Source organism: Sinohyriopsis cumingii, chromosome 15 (genome assembly GCF_028554795.1).
Source record: "Sinohyriopsis cumingii isolate HCF-2022 chromosome 15, ASM2855479v2, whole genome shotgun sequence".
In the NCBI taxonomy this organism is placed as follows: domain Eukaryota; kingdom Metazoa; phylum Mollusca; class Bivalvia; order Unionida; family Unionidae; genus Sinohyriopsis; species Sinohyriopsis cumingii.
In genome coordinates this window covers 149,938,580-149,966,505 of record NC_142975.1, presented here as the reverse complement: position 1 = coordinate 149,966,505, position 27,926 = coordinate 149,938,580, and the positions used below count along the sequence as shown (strand labels likewise).

Below are 27,926 nucleotides of genomic sequence, written 5' to 3'. Positions count from 1 at the left end.
TGTGTCTGGTCTGTATTCGTCAACTGATACAGAGGATACTTTAGAAATACCAGTCCAGAGGCTACTATAGAAATACATAGGAAACATCGTTAGTGTTATTTGCCAGTCTTCCGACAAACAGATATATACGCTGCACTTGCTAATGTTTTTGTAGGCTTTATGTAACTGTGAGCGATGGCTTGACTAACGTTCTAAGACACGCTTAAAGAAGTTATAAAACAATTGTGATACAAATAAATATTTTTTTTACTATCATGTCAGTTTTAAAAGCACAGAAGTTACTTCCATATTTCGTGAAATTTCGATAATTTTATATTTGTTAGTGAATATCATTTTGGCAACGTTACTTGGTCTCAGTTTCTGATAACTAGTACGTGAAACAACTGCAAGTATTCATAAACTTTAGTTATACAGTCTGCGCTGATTTGAAAACTATAAGCTCATCTTTACGGTCAGTTACTTTAGGATAATGACAAATCCTGATAGCGTGTGTTTTGCTGTGTTTGTTGTCCATGGTGCCTCGGAATTGTGCTTGCAGTTACTTACTGGCTCGATAATACTTTCAAAATAGCAACAGAACATACAAAGAATCGTTATCTTATTTGGTAATTTTTCAAGTTTTACGGCAGAGCCATTTTGTGTCATTCTGTCGATTGTGTTAACTGCTTTTATTGCATAATATATGTGATCTGCTAATTTTAGTTCAGAATAAAAAAAAGTGCATTTGCTAATTGCACAAGTGCATTCTACAGTACATTTTGTTACTTTAAGATGATACCAGTTATCTTCATTGTATATGATCAACATATTTACTCGAATATCTTTATAATTTCTGTTAATCTCGCCGGCATTCTACACTATTACAAACCCGTCTCAGCGAAGCAGTCCGATGTTCCCCATCTCTGTTAGTTCATATCTTAAATTCAGTTTTAAATTATTTCATATTTTTAATATTTTGGATTTTTATTAATTTAATGTTTATCTTCAGGAAGGTTATGGATCTGTGGCCTTTACGGATGATTGTAAGGGAGTTTTTTATTGACTTTATTGCACAAGAAAAACATGTGTCTTTTTTGGTTTGTGAAGGCGGGCTTTTATCTTTCCTTCAATTTAGTAAAAATATGTACTAATTTCATCTTCACCGCTCAATTTTGTCCACATGTAAAATACATCTTTTAAATAGCCGCAATGTACCAACATTTCCGGTCCAAATGTTGTTTCTATTTCATCAAACATTTTTTAAACTGTACTTTGTTTCGTTTTGATCATTATGTTTTTAGCTTTGTTCCGTGACACCAATCTACACAATGTTCAAAAAAATACGCTAACCTAACATTTACTATTCTGAGTTAAATATGCTACAATTCAATTGTCTTAAACTATGTAACAGAAAGAAAGCAAAACCAACACATTTATTACAATTAACAAATAATTTACAATGTGAAAATTGAAGGGAAATGTACAATATTGTGAAATAAATCCCCAAAATATCATAAATTTCCTACGTCAAGTTTATAATATTCCGAATGAATTTTAATAATCTTGAATGTTCATATATGCCAATAGTCTTGAATGAGCTGATGTACCAATAAGTCTTTATGTATCATAATGTTATAATCCAGAATGCCTTTGAATGAATTCATAATAATTACATAGTAATGTTTTAGTTTAAACTAAGGTCAATAAGCACTTTATAAATTCAATGAATAATTTAAATAAGTGATTCCACTTAAATTATATCTGAACAAAAGAGTAAACGAATCCATATACGGAACATAAAACAGGAATTAATAATTGTTTACCTCATTCTATATATACTGATTTCACTTGACCTAAGACGCAATGAAATGCTCAGGATGTGGTTCATTTTAAATGGAAAAAGTCCATCAAATTGTAAACAAGGTCGCTTCTAGAATATCCTAAGTTAGTAAATAAGGATAGGCATTGAACTCAGATCGATGTAGCCCCACGTCATAATGATCATCCATTCAAGAAGAGTAGTAACAACACGGGTTTAAAGACAATAGTTCATGTCAGTCATATAAGATGTAAGACTGGCAATATTTTCATTTACCACCAACTAGATATCATAGAAATATATTGGTTAAAACCCTGTGCTGATATAGCCATCTATTTTGGAGGAGTAGAGGTAACAATATTTTCAAATAGGCACCATGGTGGCCATATTGGGTGTTGATCATTTCAATTAAGTGCCATCCAAACACCAAAAATACACACTCTACTGATGAAAATGTCACGTCAAAATAACTGTCCATTTAACAGAGGTAGAGAAAACATGATTTCAACACAGTTACATATTGGACATCATATCAGCACAATTTTAAATTCAAGTCAACAAAACAGTATGCCAAGCAGCTTAGTGAAAACTCACATTTGCATACATGCATACATATATATACACTTACATACATGCATGCATACATACATATATACATACATACATACACACATACATGTATGTTGCAGAGTGCGTGCGTGTGTGTGATTTTGAAAGATCTAAGAAAAAATTTCATACACTGACTCCTCTCAAGGTTTGAAATATGTGCTTCTGGCGGATTTTTTTATTCCTTCTCCATACGTGATAGAGAGATACATCTTTCCATAACATTGTTTCATTCAGAGAGGTTAATAAATTAGATATACACTAGCAAGTTATGTCAGAAAATTGTATTTGAAAACATTCAGAGAATCAATTAAAATCATCTATTAAAATTTGACGTTATAAAAGGTTCTTTGTAAACAATTATTTACTATAATGAGATACTACAAGGACAAAATATTTTTTTCGGGGAAGGAGGAATGGTAATACACACGAATCAGAAAAGAGAAGCAATACTAAATAATGAAACCTGTTTAGAGTTAAAAACTCGTTAAATCATTCATTATTTTACTCTAAAATGACTTTATCCGCAGTCTTCAAAAAATTGAATTGATACAGCGGTCACCATTACGAATGAAAATATTTCAATACTCCTAAGAATGCAACTTAACTCCGTTTGATTACTGTATAGGTAAATAATAAAAATAAACAAAACTACAGTGAATGAACAATATACACTTTTATTTATTTTGGTTTTACTAGATTAATTAATAAAGAGAAACCACATTTAAAGAAAAATATTTTTCTGACGTCTGTTCACACAACCTCACTCCACCACGTACGTGAATAACAAATTCAGAAATTCTTTATTTGAGCCAGTCGAAGAATCCTAGATCAGAGATTTCCGATTTAAACTGATTTAACTCGGCTAGTGTTGCTTTCCTCATGGGAGGGCGTGGTGGACCGAGATTGGGACCAACCATTGGCATCAAATATTTGAGAGCTGCAACATTGTTGCCCCACAGCGAACCTGCAGGTGAAAGTAAAATTTCAGAGTTAAATTTCTAGAATGAATATTGTTACCTGCCACAGCCATTTGCAGTCAGTGAAAATAAGAATAGATACCTTTCTGTAGCATAATAGGTTACCACTTGTTGCTTTCGACCTTATCACACGGCCTTCATCCGAGGAATGGCATATGGACTGGAGTCACGTAATGGCATATCTGACAAAAGCAGTACAGATTTTGTCCAGAAAATTAAAAATTTGGAAGTTACTCAAGGGCAAATGTTTGTATCATATGATGTGGGGGCTCTTTTTAAGAGCATACCTGTTGACAAGGCCTTGTTAGTCATCCAAAAGAGACTCAAAAAAAAAAAATACAGAGTGGAACAATCGCACTACTTTGGTGTTAGAACAAATCATTACTCTGCTGAAATGGGTCTTCACTTATGTTGTCTATCAGGGAGAATTTTTATCAACAAAAGTTACGTGCGGCAATAGGTTCACCAGTGTCTCCTATTGTGGCAAGTTTGTATATGGAAGACTTTGAACTCAATGCCATTTCCACTGCAGCAAATCCTCCAGATGTGTGGTTTCGTTATGTGGATGACAATTTCGCTATGATGCATGATTACAGTATTGAAGAATTCACAGAGCATCTAAATTCCACTGATGAAAATATCCAGTTCACTTATGAAAAAATGAGGATGGGAAGTTGCCGTTTTTGGATAATTGTGTTTATCTTTTAGATTATTGGGACGGAACAAAAAATACCATTTACTGCAAACGTACCCACACAGACCAGTATCTGAACTTTAACTCCATCCACCATCTTGAACATAAGAGATCAGTAGTGAGAATTCTATTACATCGAGTGAACAGCATTGTTAATGTTGAGGAAGTCCGGGTGTTGGAGGTCGATTATATTAAGAAAGCATTGCCAACGGTTACAAAGACATGATGTTGGTGATTCCTGAAAATGAGTGGAGAAGGGAGGAACATCAGAAGGAGAAAGGAGACAAATGTGTAACTGTCCCTTTACTATATACTGGTGGACTCTCCGTAAGATTACAAAACAAATCTTCCGAAACCATGGATCTAATCTTATCCACAAACTTTCAAACATCATTCGCTCAACTTTGATTCATCCAAAAGCCCAAACTCCTTTGAATAGGAAGTGCTCGGCCATCTATAAACTCTAATCTGATAATTGTGGAAAAGCCTACATTGGGGAAACCGCTAGACGCATTGAAACAAAAGTCAAATTACACTTGGGAGCCCCTAGTGGCCGAGTGGTCTAAAGCGCTCACCGTTACGGATCACTGCCATCTCACCTCTGTCTGCGTGGGTTCGAGTCTAGGGCTCGGCCAATGTGGGTATGTTGGAAAGCTTGCCGATAGCTTCTCGTGGGTCAGTGGTTCTTTCCGGGGTTTTCCCGGCTTCTTCCTCCACCACTTATACTGGCCGCCATGTATAGCCCATATTGTGCTGAAAAATGGTGCTAAACTCTATACCAACAACAACAATCAAGGTACACCTGTACACCAACAGAGAAACCAAGGCTGACCATGAGGATGAAAATAAGAGGAGCTATTGAAACCATGGGGGGGGGGGCAGTGTTGAACCGTGATTCCGGATTGGAACTGCCGCCGTTGTACAGAAGGGTTTTGTCACTGTGTCAACATTTAGTTGATCACGTGCCTCTAGTCCAGAAGGCATTCCACTGATGAAGGCCTTGTAATAATGTTGAAATCTAATAAGTCATAAACTATTATGCTACAAAAATGTTTCAATTCTAAGTCTCAGAGTTAAATTGTTCTAAGTAATTTTAAAAATACAAAAAGAAAGAAAGAAATGAGTAAAATTTGTACAAATCATAAGCGGACAGAAATGTAACTTTTAAAGAGCAAATCTTAATAATGTGTTTGCAGTAGTTTCGACAAGTATTAATTTAATCCAACATAGCTACAATATTTTGACATTTCATTAAGGGGAAGCTAAGAGCTGCCACGCTGATAAAATAAAAATTTAAGAAAAAGAATATCAGCTTATTATGTGTGAACGTGGTGTAGGTAAACAATTTTCACTTTTCTTTCTAAATAGTGCCACCTACCATATCTGTACATGATCCGGCAAACTTGTTGTGATCTATATTGTTCCTTCCTAGCCTCAACAAGGTTAAGGTTGCTGATATGGCGAAACATCCTGTGATACACTGCGGCCATAAAGTTACATGTGCTTCCCACTGAACCGTCTGCACCTAGAGTCATTGCTGCCATGAGTTGCTAAAAGTATTAGAAGACAAAACATGAAGAGCTACGTAGAGTATCGCTACAAGTTGCACCACGCGCGACGTGCTATCTAGCTGGCTACCTGATCTGCTGTACACAAATTGAGAGGTCTAGCGAGTATATTTGTACAACAACCCACTCGTATACAACATGATTAAAACAAAACTACAGTCTCTCGAAGGGACTGATGTTATACTGGACCAAAACAGTTTCTTGGGATTTAAGATAGGAACATTTCTTCTTTTTAACTGTCTAGTGCTGAAACAATCTCTGATATTTGTCAGCAGTAACAAACTGTTCAATTCAGCTGGTGTGGTAGACATATTATATGTCAGCTTCGTACCATTTTCATTCAGGATGATGTGGACAACATTAAGTCTTTTGGTGAAAACCCCATGTCATAACGATCATTCATTCAGGGGTATCAGTGACAACAAGATTTTTAGGACAGTCGTCATTGGCAGCTATAATAGGTGTACAACTGACACCATTTCATTTTGTACCAGCTAGGCACCATATGACGTCAACTACTAAAGGGAGCTGCTGTGGCGACCACAATGTATGTCACATCTGCGCCATTTTCATTTAAGCCCATCTAGACATGCCAAGGACAGGTTAACCGTTCACACAGTCATAACTATTACAGTAGCTGAAGCAGCTATTGCTATTCCGCTTTTGCTATACAATTATTGCATCCTTGTACGTAATCGTAATTTTCTCTAACATTTGAGTTAGGTTTCTTTTTACAAATAGTTTATGTCACCTGTTCTCCAACTATGTGACAGGTTTACGCTTTCAACCCTTTCCAACTATTCAAGTAATAAATATGTTTCACTTGCATTTGTTTCTATAGTCATATCTTTTTAAGCTCTTTAATATATTTTTTATTTATTTCAACATTACATTGTATATACTGTATATTCGCTATTTAAACCTGTACAGCAACAGTATTTACATAAGGTCTTCACTATATTTCCTTCTGCGTAGTGAGTAATCTATTCAATGCACGTGTATGTTCCCAACTTGGAATTAATTGGTGACATTTGTCAATTATGTTCTCAACTTGTCCTACCTGTTAATCAAACTGTTTATTCGTCTCTATTATTTGCATCTCTATTTTCTTGTTACTTTTATTGCTTATTTTGTTGTTGTGAATAATAGGGTTTAAAGAGTATTGAAGTTGCGTCGCTGGGCTATGTCCAGACTTGTACGTTGCTATAGTATTCCTAGGTCTATCAATGTATCCTGAAATTCTAGTATGGTAGAAGTCAATTTTATAAGTCAGTTTGATAAAACCTTTTTTAATTTGTAATAAACTGGGATTCCGTCAGTCGTTTCTCTATTGAACCAGTTGCTAGAAGTTTTGTGCCCTGATTTTAGGATATCTTCAAATCAGCTACAATAACGGATCTACCACATGAATGTTTTCTATATATCACTATTCGAATCTCTATTCTTGTATTGCATATTTACTCACAAAGTCAAGGCATACTTCATAGCCTTGTTAAAATAGTTTCTCCAAATTACTTTTTCGTCTTGTTCTTCTTTTGAATATGAAACTAACCCATCATGAAAACCAACTCAGTATCACCAGCTAAATTTGACCTTGTTTTTATATTATATCAAACAGTCGTACAACTTTTTTTCAAATTCTTTCATTTTAAAACCTTTACAACCTTCTGCCATTAATCTAAGTTAAGCATGCGTTATTTAATGTGCTGACTGTGTGTCGAAAACATATGAAAGGCAATGATTTTATTGTTAGATAAATACACAAAGAACAACTTGAAAATAAATAAGCTTTTTTTGGTGTTTCAATGAACCTAGCCATGGGTAAAGACAAATAATGTCTGTTAACAGAAACTAGAGATCACAAACAGGAACTGAACATAGTTGATACAAATGGAACGTACCATGCGATACCTGGCACATTAAACAGTTATATTTTACATACGGAAGCTCGTGTTGTTCTATTCGATATCTCTGATCCGACCTCTCTTATTCCAACAATTAATTTCATATTTTATTTTATTGTTTACCCAATCAAGGCAACACCAGTATGTACGATCATCTCCTAGATAACAATAACCAAAATCCATAAGGAGTGTAAGGATTTCACATGATTACACCTCTGACACTATATCATAACAGGATGTGAAGCAATCCGACGGATAAAACCCATTATAATTGTAAATAAGTTCTAAAATGCTATCTTAACTTTCTGTGTTACCAGTGATCATAATCTGAAGTACAACTTAAAATCCTAGACAAAATTTAAACACACAATATAGATTAAATATACATAACACGTTTCATTTATTATTCAATATCAAGTCAACCAAAAGAGGAGGGACATGGAACGACATTATCAACATAAAGGTCTTCATAACTAAAACTTTCAGGTTTATGGTAAAAGTCAAATAATGAAATGTTAAGTAAAGAAATTCCTTCAGATCGGACGTTATGTTTTAACACAGATAAAAGTCAACAACACAAAGGAACAACGACAAAATCCGTATCACCTTTAATATGACAAAACCCAATTCCAAAAATGCTCATTTGATCTAGCTTCTGCATCACATGTGAAATGACAGCGACATACTTCGTCATAACAGAGTTAACCAACAGACAAATAATAAGTGAAAAAAAATACTATTAACTCTGTTTAACGTCCAGTGCCTAATCTAATCTCACAGTTGTCTATATCATGTTTTTGAAGTTATTTGGATGTCAAAAGATTCACCCACAAACATGAATACTTGATTAAAACTAATTATTACATTTTCACCCAATACTTTCGCAGTCGACTACTTGGGAGAACTAAAACTTTACAAAATTGAAACAAAAAAGAACAAATATTATCAGCACAATTTATCCTCGAACATTTACTTTTCTCTACCAATAGCCTACATAATGCTTGTGAAAAACTAGCATGGCCCACCATCAAGCACGCTACATCATACGTTATGTCGTTACAGTGAAGATGCACCTCGCCTTCGGGAGAAAAATAACAAGATTTACACTCAGCAAAAATAGTTACTTACTCCAAGTCTTATACTTTATGCATATAATTGAGAGAAACACATCCAAGTTCCCCACCGTTATATCCTGCTCTGTCAACAGAGAATACTAGATTGATTTAATTGTTGTTGTTGTTGTGGGGTTTAACGCCATATTTCAGCACACGATAGGCTATGCATGGCGGCCAGTATTAATGGTGGACGAAGAACCCGGGAAAACCCCAGAAAGAACCACCGACCCACGAGAAGCTACTGGCAAGCTTTCTCACATACCCATGTTAGCCGAATCCTAGACTCGAACTCACACAGATAGAGGTGAGATGGCAGTGATCCGTAACGGAGAGCGCTTTAGACCACTCGGCCTAGATTGATTTAATGATTTTAGACTACAACAATTACCGAGATTAAAAATTACTTGCTGAGAGAGATCGGACACTATTGTAGTGTTAGACATACATACAAAGTTCTGAATATGGCGGAGAAGAGCATAGCACGAGTTTCTGGTGGTTCTGGAATAACAGCATGTGGATTAGGGTTTCTGTTGTTTTGCATATGCTTAGTGGAACATTATTCGATTAGTTGCAAAGGCTTTCAAGGAAACGTGGATAGAAAATAAAGTTTTAAAACACTATGAAATAAGAACACCTGCCATTCATGATAAGTAAGGTGACCACTGACAACTAAATAAACCAAAAAAGAGATATTTTAATAATCAACCAATATACAAGGCACAAAAACATAAAAACACTCAGAAATAACAAACAATACCAAATATTAACATGGCGGAGCCTCGCTGAAAGTAAGCATAGAGAAACTGAAAAAGAAGTTTAGACGAGCATATAGTTATGGAATGATACCTAATATTGAACAATATTTATGGTCAATCTAACACATGATACCCGTGACGACATAATCTAAACTGGAGGAGTTACATAAAAAATTAAATCCGTCAAGATGATTGAGATATTAGAAAGCTATTTAATTGCTGACTTGAACAATAGTATAACAATTAACGCTAGTACACTGATTTGCAAAAGCGATGATTTAACAGAGATAACAACAAAAATAGGGAACATGAAAAGAAAACATAATGTACATCAAAGCAATATGAATCAGTGAATACAACTTAAGATATATTTATTACTGATTTACGTTAAAAGATAAAAGATGTTACATTTTACTGGATTTTACAAAAAGTACGTGTCGAAGATGGTCAATCAAAACTATGTACGACAGAACATTTTGATCAAGAAGTGGTTAGTGATATAGTTGTGATATAAGATAGTATGAATGAAATGGAAAAAGATTAAACCTCTGAAAACAATGCTTAACTGACATGAAAGAGAGGTTAACGATGGAGAAAGGTGGATTCAAACTTAAGTAGATACCATATCTCTTGCATTGAGACGTTAGACTGGTCCGGCATGTAAATTTGAACTGAGGACGGAGATGGGTACAAAAAGTCTTGCACTGGTAAATTGAAAAAAATCAGATCAGTGTCAGGTGATGCACAAAATATTTGTACTAAATCTATACAGTTTGCAATGGATGTGACAAGGGCCTGTAGAGGATCAGATGTTGACTCAGACCATGATATAGTGATGGGCAACTAAGCACAACTAAGACTGGACCCACGATACGATATATTCGGACGCACAACTGCTGAAAATAATTGGAGTTCGCCATTACCTAAACCAAACAGATAACAGGCTCTTGAATCGCCGGTGATGCTTGCTCTATATTAAAAAGTGGTAACCAGTCAGAAGCACAATTAAGTCAACCTGTGAGGAGATGCTGAGATTCTCAAGAGCTTGCTATCAAAAGATTCAGTCCGGAAGATTAAAGACAGGCACGAAATCAAAAAGAGATTTGGCATGACTAAGACAAGAGCACAGAAACAGCGTCTTTTGGAGGAATAAAAAGGCAAATAATAAGAAAATAAAAAAGAGCACAAGGAAAGATAAGAGGGAACTTGCTGACAAACTTGCCAGAGATGCAAAGAAAACTGCGAAAATAAATTACATGAGGACATCACACGGCAATCACGGAGTTAAACCAATATCAGCAAGTGGAAAGGATGGGAATATCAATGGAAAATCGGCAGAACACCTCGACAGATGGAATGAACATTTCAGCAGCTTGCTCTGGTACACACATGTGGAAAGGCCACCCATCACGGAAGAGGGATAGGATTTGGACATAAACAAAGGGTCCATTACCAAAACACAGGTCATACTTTAATCAAGAAAATCAAGAGTGGTAAAGCCCTTGGTCAGTAGAACTTCCCACCAGAAGCCTTAAAAGAAGATGCCAAAGTTATATCAGACACATTGATTGACCATCTACAGGAAATATGGGACAAAAAGATGAGCCGCATGAGTGGAGGGAGGGCTATGTTGTCAAGATTTACAAGAAAAGAGAGCTAGAACAGGAGAGGTATTCAGCCCCCATCTCTAGCAAACAATTTGCTCATAAGGCTGAGTTTGAATCGGACCAGGTTTGCGGTATAATCCAGGCTGAGAGAAAAACAAGCAGGATTCCTGGCTGAAAATAAATGTACTGACCAGTCAGCAACACTCCACGTTTCCACAAAACACTTTTTAGATTTGCAGTAACCCCTGCATATAAATGTTGTAGACATCAATAATCACCATATGGAAAATTCTGAGGTACTAAGGCATCTCAGAGAATATTGTCAGGATTATCTAATGTCTTTACAAGGACATTACCTATCATATCATACACAACGCAGACGTGTCCACTTATTTCTCTGCAGAAAATTACGTCTGGCAAGGCTGCTTATGCTTTCCAGTGATCTCACTAATGGTAGACTCGGTGATGAAGATGGTAAAGGACCAACCACGAGGATTACCTTGGACCTTAACCCAGAACCTGGAAGATCTGGACTTTGCATATGATACTGGACGGTAGTCAACACGCACTCCAGTAAATGCCTGAACTACCGGCCCGGAGATCAATGCCGACCAGACAAAATGCTTGCCAGTCTTCAGAATGTCGACAAGTTCACATACCTTGTCAGGATCGTTAACACATCAAGTGGAACAGATGAAGACGTCAAATCCAGGATTGACAAGGCATGTCACGCCTTTACCGCTATGTGTCAGTTTGGAGGAATGATAACATCCACCTGCAAACAAAGCTTAAACTGTTCAACTATAACATTAAATCAGTACTGTTGTACGGGGCAGAGACTCGGATACATATACAAACTTGGAACATAAGCTGCAGGTCTTGCTCAATACATGTCTCCGACATAACCTATTAGGAATTATGCCTAAGAACACAACAGAAACCCACAATCGACACCATTAATATGTGCAAGCGGAGACGGACTGGACAAACCCTTCAGAGAGACTAGTCCACCATCACTCGTCATCCCTTGGATTGCAGCCCTAAAGGCAAAGGCAGAAGAGGAAGACCAATAATGACTGGTAAAGAATCCTGGACACCGAATGTAAGATCATCAGCATGTTCAGGACGGAGGCAAAACAGATTGCACAAGACGATGACAAATAGAGAGCTGCAGTGAAATCCCTATGTTCAAGAGAGAACAAAGAGAAATGATGATGATGATGATGATGATGATGATAAGAGGTAGCGTGTAATAATTTTAACTTACTTATTGCATCAGTTTGTTATGCTGAAGCAATCCACACTATACAATAAAAAACGGTAAAAAGAAGTGCCATCTCTGGACAAATTTGAATCACAAACCAAATGGTTATGAACAAAACGTAAAGATATATGCTTTTCACGTATATTTGACATTTGATTTAGCGTCCGCCTGGCTCGGCTCAAGGCAAAGCAACTGCAATTGTGATCGTACAATAAGCATACCACGCAAAAAGGCGACGCGGAGCAAGTTTTGTACCTCCTATGCAAGTTGCTTCTGGCAGGAATGTTCGCTTATATTAATTAAGTTTCATGAATGTACAGTATCACGTTGGTAGCATTTTATCGTGTAAAATTTTTATACTGGATTAGGCGATTGAATATTTGGATTGTTATTTATGTTCTATCAGGGATGCGAAAAGGGTTGGGTAAAAAAAAAATATGCCGGCTAGAACTCCCCTATCCATCTTTGTTTTATTATTTGTCGTCGCATCATGTACAAGTGGGTTGGTGTAAACAAAATAAACTAGTTAGAAATCTCAACTTCAATACCAGTCAGTCAAATCAGATAGCCGTCATTCTCTCAATAACAGCTTAAACATTCTCTTTCTTTCCTTTAGTTCACTTAACAGTTCGCCTTTTACGTAGAACATTATATAAAATGACACCTCACGTCAATTTATAATAATTTTGAAAATGTTTTACTAATTACGCTCTTTTAGCACAACAAGTGAGATCTAGCAATGTGTATTATATTGAAATTTTCAGGCAACTCATGTGACGATGTAAACCCGTCGTTGAAAACATTGAAATGGTGGACAGTATTTAGGATAGAGGTATTTCCTTGCTTGCATGGCTATCTGAAAAATGCATTTTGTTTATCAGTTTAGTCGTTCATTCTGTTAGAATTAGCAATAACTTGGCACTTATTTTTATCTTCAACATCACCACAAAATATCGTCCAATCTGCCGTGAGCTCAATAAGGAGCAGAAAATAATCGTTTGGAAGTTTTTTATGCTATTTTCTTACCAGTACATTGACAGGGTACATTATTTTCTCTTTGGTTTATTTTCTTGTTTGTTTGTGTGTGTGTGTGAGTGTGTGTGTGGTTGGGGTATGTGTGTTTTATATAGCTTTTTTGCTAGATATTTATTTATTATAACTTTTCCATACCTCATCACATCCAAACATTACGTTCAGTTTGCCGTCTGCTCGATGTGGAGCGGGAATGTTGAGGATTCCGATCATGTCTACCAGATCTTTGGATGAAAACTTTATTCCAACCAAGGATGGGATCTCCTGCACTGCTGCTCTCATAAAATCTTCCATGTTCACTAAAACAACGTACAGTAGATTATGAGCAAGAGGTCCTTGAAAGGATTGACGTTCCACTGTGCCAAAAGAATTTCCAAGAATTCAAGATAGAACCATCTTTTCCTTTTAGTTGTTGAGTGTTCAAACATCTCCGATTTTATTTTAGCAATAACAAGATTTTCAAATTAGCTGCTGTGGTCGATGTCAGTTTGGCACCATTTTCGTCTGTTTTGATGACCATGCTGGCGGTCAGATCGGCGCCATTTCATTTAAAGCCATCTGGACATCGTAACAGGTATTCTGGTGAAAACCCCATAACAATATGACTTTCTGTTCAAGCAGACATGTGATAACAATATGGCTGTCATGATGGCCATATTGGATGTCGAATTGACAATATTTTATTTAGCTCCCATTATATATTATAAAAAGATTTTTTGTTGTTGTGAAAACCCAATGTTGATATGACCATCCGATCAGTGGGAGTAGCGATAATAATATTTTAAAGACGGCCTCCGTGGTGGCCATATTGGATGTCCGAGCAGCATCATTTTCATGTAGGATCAAGACTAGCTTTTAAAAAAATAAACAAGCAAACGAATAAAGAAAAAACGAGTAAACAAACTGTATGATACCCCTCCCGGAGGAAATCTTCTCACCTATATATACATAATGTTAAAAGTTTAACAGGGAGTAATTTTTAGCAAGTTTTACCATACAAAGCATATCTGATCTAACTAAAAGCACAAACGTCTACTTGTCTCCCATGATTCGTCCATACTGGATACATCCATGGAATATACTTACGCTCGACCCCTGTAACTGATGGAAGATGATAGTAGTAAAATGGTAATTCCGGTGCTGCTGCCGCTATTTTCTTGCAATATTCCAATAGCGAGTCTGTAAAATGCGAAAAGCAATTACATTTATTTCTTTATTCATATGATATTTTTAAGGGATTGGACAAAGTATCCTCTCCCTATCCTTTGACAAAAATACGAAATCATGAAACCATTACATTTTAAACAATATCTATCATTTGTAAGTCACTTTTGATATTGCATCTTGAATCAGTGACAATTATGTTATAACGAACACTGTCACATAATGGCATCGATACGACGTTAGAATGATCCGTACCTGACTAAAATGTCTTAGTAAGAGTCTAATGATGTTGTTTGTCTTTTTTCTTAGTTTATCGTGGTATAAACTGTCAGTTGCCGAATCACACATCAAATAACGCCTGAAGGAGTGTGTTGTTTTGTTTCACATACGAATTAATAACTCTTGGATTTTATGCTCTCACGAGTTCATTGTGACTTGTGAATCGTTATTGTCCAGGCACATGAGTAACCAATTTTCGCGTCTTTAAATCTATTTACGTGTTGATTAACAGTTTAGGCTACCTACAGGGGTTACTTACAAATGAAATTAAGACTATCGGTAAATGGTTACGGTGATGAAGGTCCAATAGTCAAACAGTGCAAGACGTCGACCCTGAAAGTTACGATGGAGTGTGTAGCGGATCAAAAACCCACCCCACATCGTACCTATCAAGGTCGCGGTCTTACATTGTAGGACTATGAATCAAGTTGTTATAATGTTAGTCTTTGAAACCCTCTCCCCTCTTCCCAGTCCCTATATCCATTTACCTAGTTTTAAATTCATTTGTAACGAGCTGCAGTGAAAGTGCTGTAGCCATGATGTTCTTGGCAGATTTTGAGTTTCCCAGCTTTTTATTTTCAAATCTAGTCCCAAAAATAAAGATTATTTATATTCATAAAAACAGCAAAGATGTGTTATTTGATTGTCAAATAAATTTATTGAATTTTCGAAATAAAATATAAACCCACCGTTTTTATTTCGTTTTAAAGGCGTGCAGTGTGTATGCCTACCACTTCAGTGTTTACGTTAGTTATTTTGCATGTGACTCTATTTAAAAATGTTATTATAAAGTCTATATATTATTGAATTAACGAGATGTGCGCACATTAAGTGCATGTACCTCGGTTATTATAAAGTAGTTTATATAGAAATAAACACTGTTGGGTATGATCACATGATTATTTTCTAACCAATGGAAATATTCCTTTAATATATCACCGGCTGCAACTGCAATTATTCCAATATCATAGGCCGGTAAGTAGTAAAATGTGTCTCTCGACTGGTTAGTCAGTTATTCGCACAACAATGATGTAATACCTATAAAAGCTAATTTAGAAACTCTCAGCTGAAACGTTCTCTGACAACTGAGTTACAGTTCCGGTACTCGATATTATAACATTACCTTAGCACTCTATATGATTCTGATTAGTCCAAATAAGCCCATGAAATTCTTGCGCAGTATTCTCTTTACTGATTGATTGCGATCGTGGGAAAATTTTATTACCGTGCCTACTGGAACTTTTTGTTTTCACTATTATTACTAACATTTTGGCGGCCATTCTTTCCAATCGACTGCCCAAAAGGTATTGCGGCAAAAAGTCAAGTCTGTGTGAATATGGCCTATTTACCCCCACATGGACCAAGGCTCGCAAAAGCTGGACGTTATTCAACTCTTTTATTAAATTCAATATTAAATCATTACCCATTTGAGATCCTCTATATTTCTAATCAAAAATCAATACATCTCTTTTTTATTTTCTTTAAAATTAATTTAACGTCCACCACTGTTGCTATGTTATTGTCTGTTGCGAGGCATTTCCCATTCTGTTTAGAGCTATGTGTATGACGTATGAAATAACATTATGACGTAACAAATGAAAACATTTTTGCATGCATCCAACCAGCAGAAAGTCACATAAATACTGAACGGACGTACTGGATCTGCCCGGTTGTCAGAATAATTTCACGTAACGTTTCCAAACAACCATTCATTTTCGGGATGGGGAGTGAGAGTTGGGCGGTCTTTCGAACCAAGATATTTTTTATATTTGACCTCAAGATGTTTCTTTTTCAACTAATATATTAGATATGAATAGTTCTTTTGATCTAAAAGAATATTTTTTCCAAGCTATTTGAAGTCTAGATTTTGTTTCTTCTCAAAATAATCACAGGCCCTCTACCCCACCCCTCCGAAAATTAAATGGTCGGTTCCTAATAGGTAAAAAGTTGACACTTTTGTACTTTTTTCCAAATATGGCGGTTCATAATTATCTCCAGTTTTACGAGCACTGGATGTGTGACACAGTTGTCAGCAACTTATATGCTACGGAAACATCACACGGGGCATCATACGGTGATGTCACAATGGCCATTATCAGAAAATAAAACGATGGCATACAATTTTACATATAGGTTACCCCGCAGGTACTACAAACCGCTAATGCAATGATGACGGTCATAAAGGTCTAGACAAAGTAAACACTTAATCAAGGAAGATTCTTTTCTGTAGTGAAATGTGAAGATAAGTTGATTTTATTCTAATTACATAAGTACTTGCGTTTACTAGAATGATTATATAGCGAATCGCTGATGTTGGTATTAAGTGAAGGATGGTTCTGACCTATGGATGTTGGCCTGAAGAACAAGGACGGCACGGTAGCTATAGCATCGGCGCCAGCACCAACAGCATGACGAACCTGTAAGATCATTTCTTTATATTGGATAGAGGAAAGTACAAAGATTCACGATTATGGTCTGTGTCAAGATAACATTCATTTTGAATTTTGCTGTTAAGTGTGTCGAAGAAAAACAATGGAACGATATAGAATCTCTAAGACTGCCAAGAACGGACAGTCACATATTTTACTGATGTGCTATTTAAGTCCACACTATCAACATAGCGAACGACATATACCTAAGGCAACATCATCTTTGGTATCTAAACGTTCATGGCTGAAATAAAGTCTTGGACCATCTATTTCATAAGCGATTCTTCCATATTTGCTGTTTGTATAGTTTTGAACTATTCCAATTAAAGACAAAAGAACAAATTCCATTTTTGTAATTATAAAAGAATGGCATAAAACTAAACCTAGCAAGGATAATTTCTTTACAAATAATCAAACAACATAGTAGTTAGTAGTCAATGCATGAAAGTATCGGCGTCCAATTCAAATTATTTGACATGTGAAAGTAAACTTTATCAATGGAGATGTTAACCCCTTACCATTTCTAAACTATCGGGAAGATTCAGGGCTCCAACCTGTACTACTATAGTCTTCAACCTGAAAAGTAGACAGACTAAATTCAAAGAAATCGTTGCCGCAAGTTCCCATCTCGAATACTATGTGGGAGAGGATTTCTTCCTAAGATGGACTTTTTGGGGCTTGATTCAAACACTTTATAAGATACAAGAAGTATAGTCGATACGTAAGGTGGCGCTCTACAGTTTCGTATTTTGCATAGGGAGGGTTAGAATTTTAAAGAAAACGAATTTCCCCGGCTTTCCTCACTGGTCATACTGGCTATTTAAAAAAGACCTTGTATATCTTAGGCATAATTCAAAGAACCTTTAATTCCCTTTATTTGATGTATGTTTGATGGGGTAATATGGGTTATAGAGTATACAGCTTGGCATTACTCCAGATGTGCACATTTCAAAAACGTGCTAGCTCTACTTGGTCATTTTCACTTCCTGAATTTCAGAGGATAATTGTATAAAAAAGAGCCGATAACTTTTTTTTTTACATTTTATATATTTGGTAATTCATTCATTGCACTTTCAGAAACTTGTATTGGCTAGTCTGGCAAAATTCATTTTCCCTATTTTAATAGCTGCTATGGATAGTGTACTTTTGACTAATTCAGGCTGATTTGTTTAGCACAAGGGAGCAGTCATTTTAGTTAGTAATATGCTTAAATTATGTACAATTTCCAAAGGTACAATATCCAAAGAAATATCATCCACATTACATTAATGTAGCATAGAGGTATGACAACATTCTCTCCATTGTGCATATATTAAATGCGAACAACTTCACCTTACATACGTCACTCTCTCAAGTACATAATAACTGGTGGGTGCCCCCTAAGGAGGAAACTATGACGTGCTTCGTATAAAGCTCCATAGCAAAACTGTTAGAGCTCCAACGTTAATAGTAACTGCGTATTTAACTTCTTACATGCGTATTACAAATGGTGGCTATATATAATTTTAAAAATACCCAAGATAAATAACAAATCAAGTTGCTAAGTAAGCGATTAAAAATTGGTATGCAGATTAAATACACTTGTAAATGTTTAAAATCGCAATCAACAAGTGTAGTAAAGTAAATATCAGATCGAATTATCTTTTAACTGACTATTGCTCCGCGGAACACCGATATGGTTGGATGTCTTCAGTACATACTAGAAAAGAACAAGAGCGTATTGTTCAGTGAGGTCAAATGTGAGGTCTAGAGATGATGCTTGTTTTATTCAGAGCTATGCCTCGGAGAATCTTGGGTGAAATTCTCAAGGTTCTTTTTCCCCCCAGAATGTTTGTCAGTAGTAAATGGGGATACCGTAGGGACTAGGGGACTTATGATTAAAAACATGGGTTTTGTATCGTAGGGACTATAGGAAAAAATCCGTTGTACTATAGGGACAACATAATGTTATTTTCCCATAGTCCCTAGAGTACAAATAACTTTACAAAAAATCATAGGCATTATAGGGACAAGGAAATTGAACATGGGGGAAAAATAACATTAGTTTCCCATTGTGGCTCTACAGTCAAAAGGGAATGGAACATGGATGGGTTTGTATAGGGACAATGGAAATGTAACATAGGAATACAGGACCGGTACTTGGGGGACAATGGGACTGTAACATGGTGGGTTTGTCTAGGGACAATGGGACTTTAACATGGGTGGGACTATAGAGAGACAAAAGGTATTAGGACTGTCTAGGGACAATGGTAAAAATCACGCTAGAAATAAAACAAACTGTTGCTTTACTATTCACAAGCCCCTAACCAGGGTGTATTGCCTATGTTAAATTTCCCCTTGTCGCCAGGGACTGTCTAGCGACAATGGGAATTTAACATGGGAATTTGAACAGGGATGGGTCTGTATAGCGACAGGGGAATATATCTTGGGGTTTGTATAGCGTCAAGGGAAAATGAACATGGGAGATGGAAATAACACAGACAAGAGACAAACACTGAGTTGACAAGCCAAATCTAACCCCAAGCTCTATTATCCACACAGAAGGGGAAGGTTAAATAACCACACACTCTACTATCCACACAAACGTACGTGAGGGCATACAAAACCCAATCATATACTATCAACACAAACGTACGTGAAGGCATACAAAACCCAATCATATACTTTCCACACACGCTAATCAGCCAAATCAAACCTTAATCTACGATCCACACACGCTAAGCAGCCAAATCAAACCCCAATATACTATTCACACGCTGACAAGCTAAAAACATAACCACAATCTATGGGCAGGGTTATACAGTGCAATGTCACTCGCGTCATTCTTCAACATTGTTACAATTTTTTTTTCCAAACGTGTCTTTTGGTTTTAGATTTCAGAGTTAACCATAGGCAGGGTTATACAGCGCAATGTCACTCGCGTCATTCTTGAAAAAGCCTTGTGTTTGTTTCCTTTCTTGAAAAAACGGTAGATCTAAGGTTAGAATTTTTCCGTGACACATTGCAGTGCCAAAATAAAGAGAAAGCTACGATACCTGAATTGTACAAGCTCGTCCACTCCAGATTTTATTTCATCCACCGATTTACTGATTTACAATTTGTAAGGATGTAAGTGTTTCAAAAAAACAAAATTACATGACAAACGGAACATTTCACAGAAATAGGGTGATTACTGGTCACAGTTTTGGAGAGGTATCTTCACACGGGAACAGATACCTTTAAGATTTCAAACAACACTACTATGACGGAGAGAGAGAGAGAGAGAGAGAGAGAGAGTTATTCCTACTGTAGAACATATCAAGACACTTATGTTTGTTTTTACAGTCTATTTTCGTGAAGAAAGATTCAAAGAAACACTCATTCCACTCAGATAATCACAGCCATAGAAAAATTTCACCATTATTAAATATCACCAGAGTGAACTGCAGATTTAGGTAACTAAAATTCCCTCCTGTTTTTGATAACGTGGATGTAAAGTTCTCACAGAATAGTTCATCCAAAATATGCTGTGATGTATTTGACTATAAAACTGATACAATTTCTGCGGGATCGCCCAGGGTACGATTGTTTTTGCGTTAGTTTTACTTTTTTTAATTATTTTATTAATCGACTAGCAGTGAGACACGACTTATCTCGACACTGTGTGAAGAGATACTGAAGTCAATTCGTAGTGAACGCGGTCAGAAAATAAGTCTAGCCAATGAAATCGTTTATGATGAGCGATGCATTGTTTTGTTCGAAGTTAGTGTGGCAAAATAATGCCTACGCTCTTGCATTGTTACCATTGCAGTGCAGACAGACTGAATATGAACTTCTGTTGTGTATTGTACCATTTCTTCTAACCGTATCAACTACTGAAAGGTCACAGTACTGGTTCACTTTTCTGAAATTGTCAATTTCTTTTTTACCTCACTTAAACAGTTTGACATACACACTCACATAGGTGGAGACAGAAGTGTACTGAGTGGCATGGATTTTTTTTTTTTTTAAATTGTGAATCTGGGGTTTTTATGAAGTAAATAAACTAAAGTATAGTGAACCTCAAGGATGGTGACCCAAGCTGTCTGTCTATTGATGCGTGTATTTACTTCAGAAGAAATAGGACTTCTAAAATAACAAAGATATACGGCAAGCATGATTAGAATGAACACATCGGCAGCCAACTGTAGGAACAAAGGGGGTGTTTTCCTTCACGTCCGTGTAACTTAGAGTTTCAATCCTCTTTTGTAGGGCTTGAAATAAAAAACTGAACAAACGTAAGCATTTTGCTCTAGATATTTCCATTTTGCAGCAACAGACTATACAGCATAAATACTGTTACAACAAAAGAAAGCCTTAAATCTTCTAGCAAAAACGTAATCTCGACATTCACACATTGGTAAATGGAATACTGTTTCTTTTCTAGGGTTTTAGTTAGCCCCTATGTTCTTATTCTACAACAAAGAGACACTTACGTTTTATGCCAGGTCTATTCTGATCCAGTGAGAGTGAAATGAATAGTGGACCGTAAGACACACCCCTTTATATAGGCGCTTGGTCTGCCATGGATATGAAGTAGCCCATGGTGTTTAAACTTTAGTCATTTGACGTTTTGCTATCAAGATGAAACGATTGAATCATTTCGAGAAGAAAGAAGAAGAAGAAAGCAAGAGGCAGAAACGTGATCCATCGCCTCGTACCATTGCTGAAGTCTTGGCACAAATTCATGCCAGTGATTTTGAAGATGATATGAGTGAACCAGAATCGAACCCCAGTGAGTCTGCACCTAACCCAAGTTCACCAGTCAACCCTGAAAAGTACTATCACATTCGAGAGACGGAAAAGAGACCCTCTTGGAAATTTAGAACCACGACTTACAAATACACGGTGAAGATTAAAGATTTCAAGTCCGACGTACCCTTGGAGAAAGCAGAAGGGTTCATCACCGAGGTGTGAGATTCTTTGCTCACCACACTCAAGCAACAATGTCAACCCAAAGAAGACGATCGCTTGGGACTATCCATATATCACGACGGTTTTAAATCCCCTGTTTGGATCGAGTTTATCAGACCCGCAGAACTAACCCCTTCCAAAGTCATGGACAAGATACAACAGGTGCAACAATCCAAGGACCAGTTTGACATCACCGATGGAAAAGCCACAGTGAAAATGACCCACACCTCTTCTCCTCAAGGGAGTGGTCGCAAAAAGGTCTTTATGGAGAACGGCCTTCGTAGTATTAAGCGTAGCCTCGTCCAAATTCACAACCCTCAAGACCAGATGTGTTTAGCCAGGGCTATCGTGGTGGGACGAGCGTATGCCGACAAGAACGACACGGCAGACTGGAAAAGAGCCTGGGAGAACATTCGAAAATCGAACCGAGCCAAACAACGAAACGAAGCAGAACTCCTGTTACAACAAGCTTGCCTGTCCAAAGACACACCCTGTGGCATTCCTGAAATGCAAAACTTGCAAGATGTCCTAGCTCCACGCTACACCTTGAAAGTGCACCCTCAAGAAATGCGTGGGCCTCTGTTGTTTCGAGGCCAAGATTTTAAAGATGGAAAATACATTCACCTTTATCATCACGAAGAACATTTCGATACCATTACCACCATCACTGCATTCCTATGATACGGTTATTATTGTGAGAAATGTGACTATGGCTATAACAATCGAGAGCAACACAAGCATTGTGGATCGAAATGCTCAGGATGTTTGGCCTCTCAACCCTGTCTGAGCGAAGGGCAAGAAACAGTGCATTGTCCTGTTTGTCTGCGCACGTTTGTCAGCCCTGCCTGTTACCAACAACATCTGAAGACGCAAGGTTCACAGAAGAAATGCGCTTGTTAACTCCTGAGATTGTGCCCTACGTGTGGAGAAGGCATACGTACCAATAGTACCAAGACACACGTATGTTCAGGAAAGAAAAAATGTCACATTTGTCATCACATCGTGGACTTGGAACATCAATGCTACATGCAAAAATACCAACCCCAAGAAGAGGAAGATGACAGAAACAAAGGCAATTTCATCTTTTTCTATTTCGAATGCATGCAAGAGACCGGCACTCACATTCCTAATTTCTGCGTGGCTCATCGAGCGTGCGAAAAGTGCATTCAAGAACCTATCGTGAGTCATTGCCCTCACTGCAGTAAGATTCCTGGAGGGCGTGAAAAAATCTTTCGAGGACCCAAGACGCTAGAAGATTTTGCCCAATGGGTCTTAGACCCCATCGACGAAACGTGGAGCCAAGAGGACATCGAAAGTTATGGTAATTGTCATCGTCACGCCACAGCGATGGCTCACAATTTCTCCGGATACGATGGACAGTTTCTTCTCAGATACTATACAGAACATGGCACCGAACGTCCTAAAGTGACTTTGAACGGAGCCAAAATCATTTTCATGCAAGTGGGACAAGTACAGTTTAAAGATTCGATGAGCTATTTGGCCATGCCTTTGAGTCGAATGCCTAAAACGTTTGGAATGACAGAAATGGCTAAAGGGTACTTTCCACACTTTTTCAATACCAAAGCCAATCAACACGCCGTTCTACCCCATTTGCCTAAGGCTGACTATTACGACCCCGACAACATGCATACCGAACAACGAGAAGCTTTCTACGCTTGGTACCAGGCTCACGCCTCCGACCCTTTTGACTTTCAGGAAGAAATGTTAAAGTATTGTCGTTCCGACGTGGACATTTTACGGCGTTGCTGTGGAAAATTTCGAGAACTGTTCATGGAACACGGAGGGGTCGATCCTTTGAAAGAAGCTTGCACCATTGCCAAAGCGTGTTCCTTAGTGTACCGGCAACGATTCATGCCTGAAAACACCGTTGCTGTCATCAGTCCTCAAACGACCAACTATGTCAAACGTCAATACTCGGTCAAAGCCCTACGCTGGTTACATTACTTGTGCGATAAAGAAGACAAATGGATTCAACATGCCCGCAACGGAGGAGGCGAAAAGACCATCGGAAATTGTTCCGTGGATGGCTGCGACTTAGAAAACCCCAAGATCGTGTACGAGTTTAACGGTTGCTTATTTCACGGATGTCCCGTCTGTTACCCTGACCGTGGCACTAAAAATCAGTTTTTACAACGAACCATGGAAGACTTGTACCAGGACACTTGTCAGCGACGCCTAAAGTTAGAATAGCAAGGATACCAAGTGGTGGAAATGTGGGAACACGGATACGATCGCCGTTTGAAAACCGATCCCGAGTTTAAGCGTGTCGTGGAAAGTTACAAGCTGATGGACCCCCTGAACCCGAGGGATAGTTTGTACGGAGGAAGGACAAATGCCACCTGTTTGCTGTACCAAGTCGACGAAGAGAAAGGAGAAGAAATGAAATACTTGGACGTGTGTTCGCTGTATCCCTACGTGTGCAAATATTGTCACTTTCCTGCAGGGCACCCGCAATTGTTGACGGAACACATCGACCTGGCCAACATTCGACAATACGAAGGCTTGATCAAGTGCAAAGTTTTGCCTCCCACCGACTTGTACCATCCCGTCTTACCTCACCATTGCCAAGAAAAACTGATGTTTCCTTTGTGCCGAAACGTGCAACCAAGACCAACCTTGTCATCACACCCAGGAAGAACGAGCCTTGACGGGAACCTGGGTCAGCGTAGAATTGTTCAAAGCTCTAGACATGGGATACCAACTGTTAGAAGTGTACGAAATTTGCCACTTTCCCAAGACACAACAATACGACAAGGGTGACCCCACTCAGATAGGCATTTTCGCCGACTACGTGGATGCCTTTTTGAAACTGAAGCAAGAAGCCAGCGGCTATCCTTCCTGGTGTCACACTGCCGAAGACCAAATAAAATTCAAAGAGAAATACTGGGAACAAGAAAGCATCCCTTTAGACCACATCGAGAAAAATGAAGGCAGGCGATCGTTTGCCAAAGTGATGTTAAATTGCTTGTGGGGCAAAATGGCACAACGACCGTGTTTACCCAAGACGGAATATTTGACAGAACCTTCCCGCTACTTCCAGATGATTCACGACAAAACGAAATTCATCAAAGACGTGGACGTCGTTCGTAAGGATTTGATCTTAGTCAATTACGAAGAAGATCTGAACTTCGTACAAGACGATCCATTTGGAAATGTCATCATTGCGGCTTACGTGACAGCCCATGCTCGCTTAAATTTGTACGAAGCTTTAGAACTGTTAGGGGATCGCGTCCTGTACTTTGACACGGACAGTTGCATCTACATCCATCGCCCGGGTCAGCAACACCCTAACATCGAAGGAGACCGATTAGGAGCCTGGACAGACGAACATCCTGATGACAAGATTCTAAGTTTCGCCAGTGGCGGTCCTAAAAATTACGGCTACGAATACCGTGACAAACAAGGAGAAGTGTACACGAAGTGTAAAGTGAAAGGATTGACTCTGAATTATCGTACCAGTCGAGTGGTGAACTTTGGCGTATTGAAAGAAGCCTTGCAGTCTGGAGAGGATGAAAACTTTAAAGTGACCACCCACCAACCGAACAAGATTGTACGTTTACCCACTCACCACATCCTCAGTCGACCCTTGGAAAAAGTCTATCAAATCGTGTACCGGAAGCGAGTGCGTCTTCCCAACCACTTTACTTTGCCGTACGGTCACATCGATATCGGACAGTATATCAAAAGGAATCATATGCAAGGCCAATAGTAAATGGTCAAGTGTCAGAAGGACCCGTTACCAAGGACAACCATTCCCTTTAGGACAGGACTGTCGTTTACATTCCCAAAAGACCCTTTCGGGAGGACACTCGTGTGACAATACCTCATGTAAAGACTGTCAGAACATTACATTCTGTCCCTTAAGACATCTTAGTGACCAAACACATGTTTTACAGAGACTTGTTTCTATTTCACTTTGATCGTTTTCATGTGCCTTTTATCGTTGTACATAACTATTTGACTTTGATGTATTTTAGTCTTTCGTGTTTATTTTCGAAACCTCAATAAACGTGTCCTGAAAAAGTATATAAACTCTTGTCTTGTCTGTTTTCGTGTCACAACTGATATTCCTGACACTATGGCTACCTCTGCTGTCTCTGCTCCCTCTTTCTCCACTTTCAGAGTCATCGCCGAACACTTAGATCGTGCCATTTGGGAGGCTTTGTATCTTCGCCATCCCTTTAACATTCTCATTGCTGGACCTAGTGGTTCAGGCAAAACCGAATTCGTCAAACGTTTGATCGAACATAAACATCATTTGATCGATCGACCACCTCAACGCATCGTGTGGTGTTACAAAGAGTGGCAATCGGCGTACAGTCTCTTGCGAGAAAGTCAAGGTGATTCCATCGTGTTTGTGGAAGGCATTCCTAAAGAAGACGACGGAATCGTCTCTGACTCCCGTCAAACCCATTTGGTCATTTTCGACGACATGTTAGGAGAAGACGAAGAAGAAATTAAACTGTGGTTTACGCGCAAAGGGCATCACCGTAATGCCAGTGTCGTTTACATCACTCAAAATTTGTTTCAACAAAGTAAAGCCCATCGTACCATCAGTCTCAATGCTCATTACGTGGTCTTGTTTAAAAGCCCTCGAGATAAATCGCAAGTGCAAGTCTTAGCCAAACAGTTAGGAACGCCTTGGCTCACTCAGGCGTACGACGATGCCACTCAAACTCCACATGCCTATTTACTCGTCAATTTGAAACCCACTACCCCCGATGACTTGCGATTTCGTACCCATTTGTTTCACCACTGGTGTCAAGACGGAGGGCCTGTTCTCTACACGTCCCCGTCCTCGACTTAACTTCACTCAAAAAAAAATCTATAAAAACCTCAGACACTTTTTGTCAGTTTCACACAGCGTCAACATGACGTCCCTTCAGTCTCATCTTCCCGTCAAATTGGTTCGTGCCTTGTATGGCATCAGTCGAGAAAAAAATCCACAAATACGAGCTCGTGTCTTAGAAGCCAGTCTCAAAGAAGTCTTACGATGGTTCACGGTGACAGCACTTCAATTACTGCAAGGGATCATTGAGATTCCTCATCAAACCAAACGCTTTTTTGATAGAAACAAAGTCGCTTTGACCCAACTGGCCGATCCCCGCATCGACACTCCAACCAAAAAGCAAATCATTTTGAAACCTGGAGGGAGTGGTACTCTCGGTGGGGTCATCATTCGCTCCCTCTTAAGATGGGATCCTAATGCTCCTAAAGTTCTCCCCAAGAAAAAAGCCAAACGAAGCCCCAAGAAGAAAAAGAGCCACTGTGTCAAGACCAGGTCACCACCCCAGAAAAAGAAAAGCCCACAGAAAACACGCAAGAGAGGCACTTCAGCTAGGACTCAACCATACATTCGCAAACCACGACCTGCAAGGGCGGTGACCGAGTCTCCGGTAGCCTCAGGTTCATCCACTTCTCCGTTGATGACACCACGGAAGCCCGTGTCTCCAAGAACTTCTCCTCCAGGGGTGACACCCTCCTCCTCTTCCTTAGTGCCAGTGGCCGCTGCTCACAAAGTACCTGCTCCCAAAATCAAAGTCCAAGAGAGATCGGGCATGTTACAGAGTTTACTGGATTTGTCCAAGCCAGAACTGACTCGATTTAGTCCGTTGCGAACCCCTCCACGACGTGTGATGCCTGTCCTCAAGTTGATACGAAGTAAAGACAATCAGTGGCGACGCGTTCCAGTATAAAAATGACCTGAGACAAAGCCTGGGTATCAGTGTTTTTGTGCTCCTGAAGAACCAAAGATGTCATCCCCCAGAAAACATCTCT

At 38.4% G+C, this 27,926-nt stretch overlaps 1 protein-coding gene across 1 annotated transcript in view; it reads right to left on the bottom strand.

Annotated features, from left to right (window-relative positions):
• Positions 1–3,061: 3,061 nt before the first annotated feature.
• LOC149783050 (N-acetylneuraminate lyase-like) overlaps positions 3,062–27,926 on the bottom strand; it is a 39,790-nt gene continuing 14,925 nt past the window's right edge. The window contains exons 5-10 of the mRNA XM_089934650.1: positions 17,714–17,771; positions 17,108–17,183; positions 14,410–14,502; positions 13,462–13,622; positions 5,457–5,628; positions 3,062–3,371 (exon numbers count right to left, since the gene is read on the bottom strand). Of these exons, the coding sequence (XP_089790776.1) occupies positions 3,208–3,371; positions 5,457–5,628; positions 13,462–13,622; positions 14,410–14,502; positions 17,108–17,183; positions 17,714–17,771 (724 nt within the window). The 3' untranslated portion in view covers positions 3,062–3,207. The remainder of the gene's footprint in view (positions 3,372–5,456; positions 5,629–13,461; positions 13,623–14,409; positions 14,503–17,107; positions 17,184–17,713; positions 17,772–27,926) is intronic.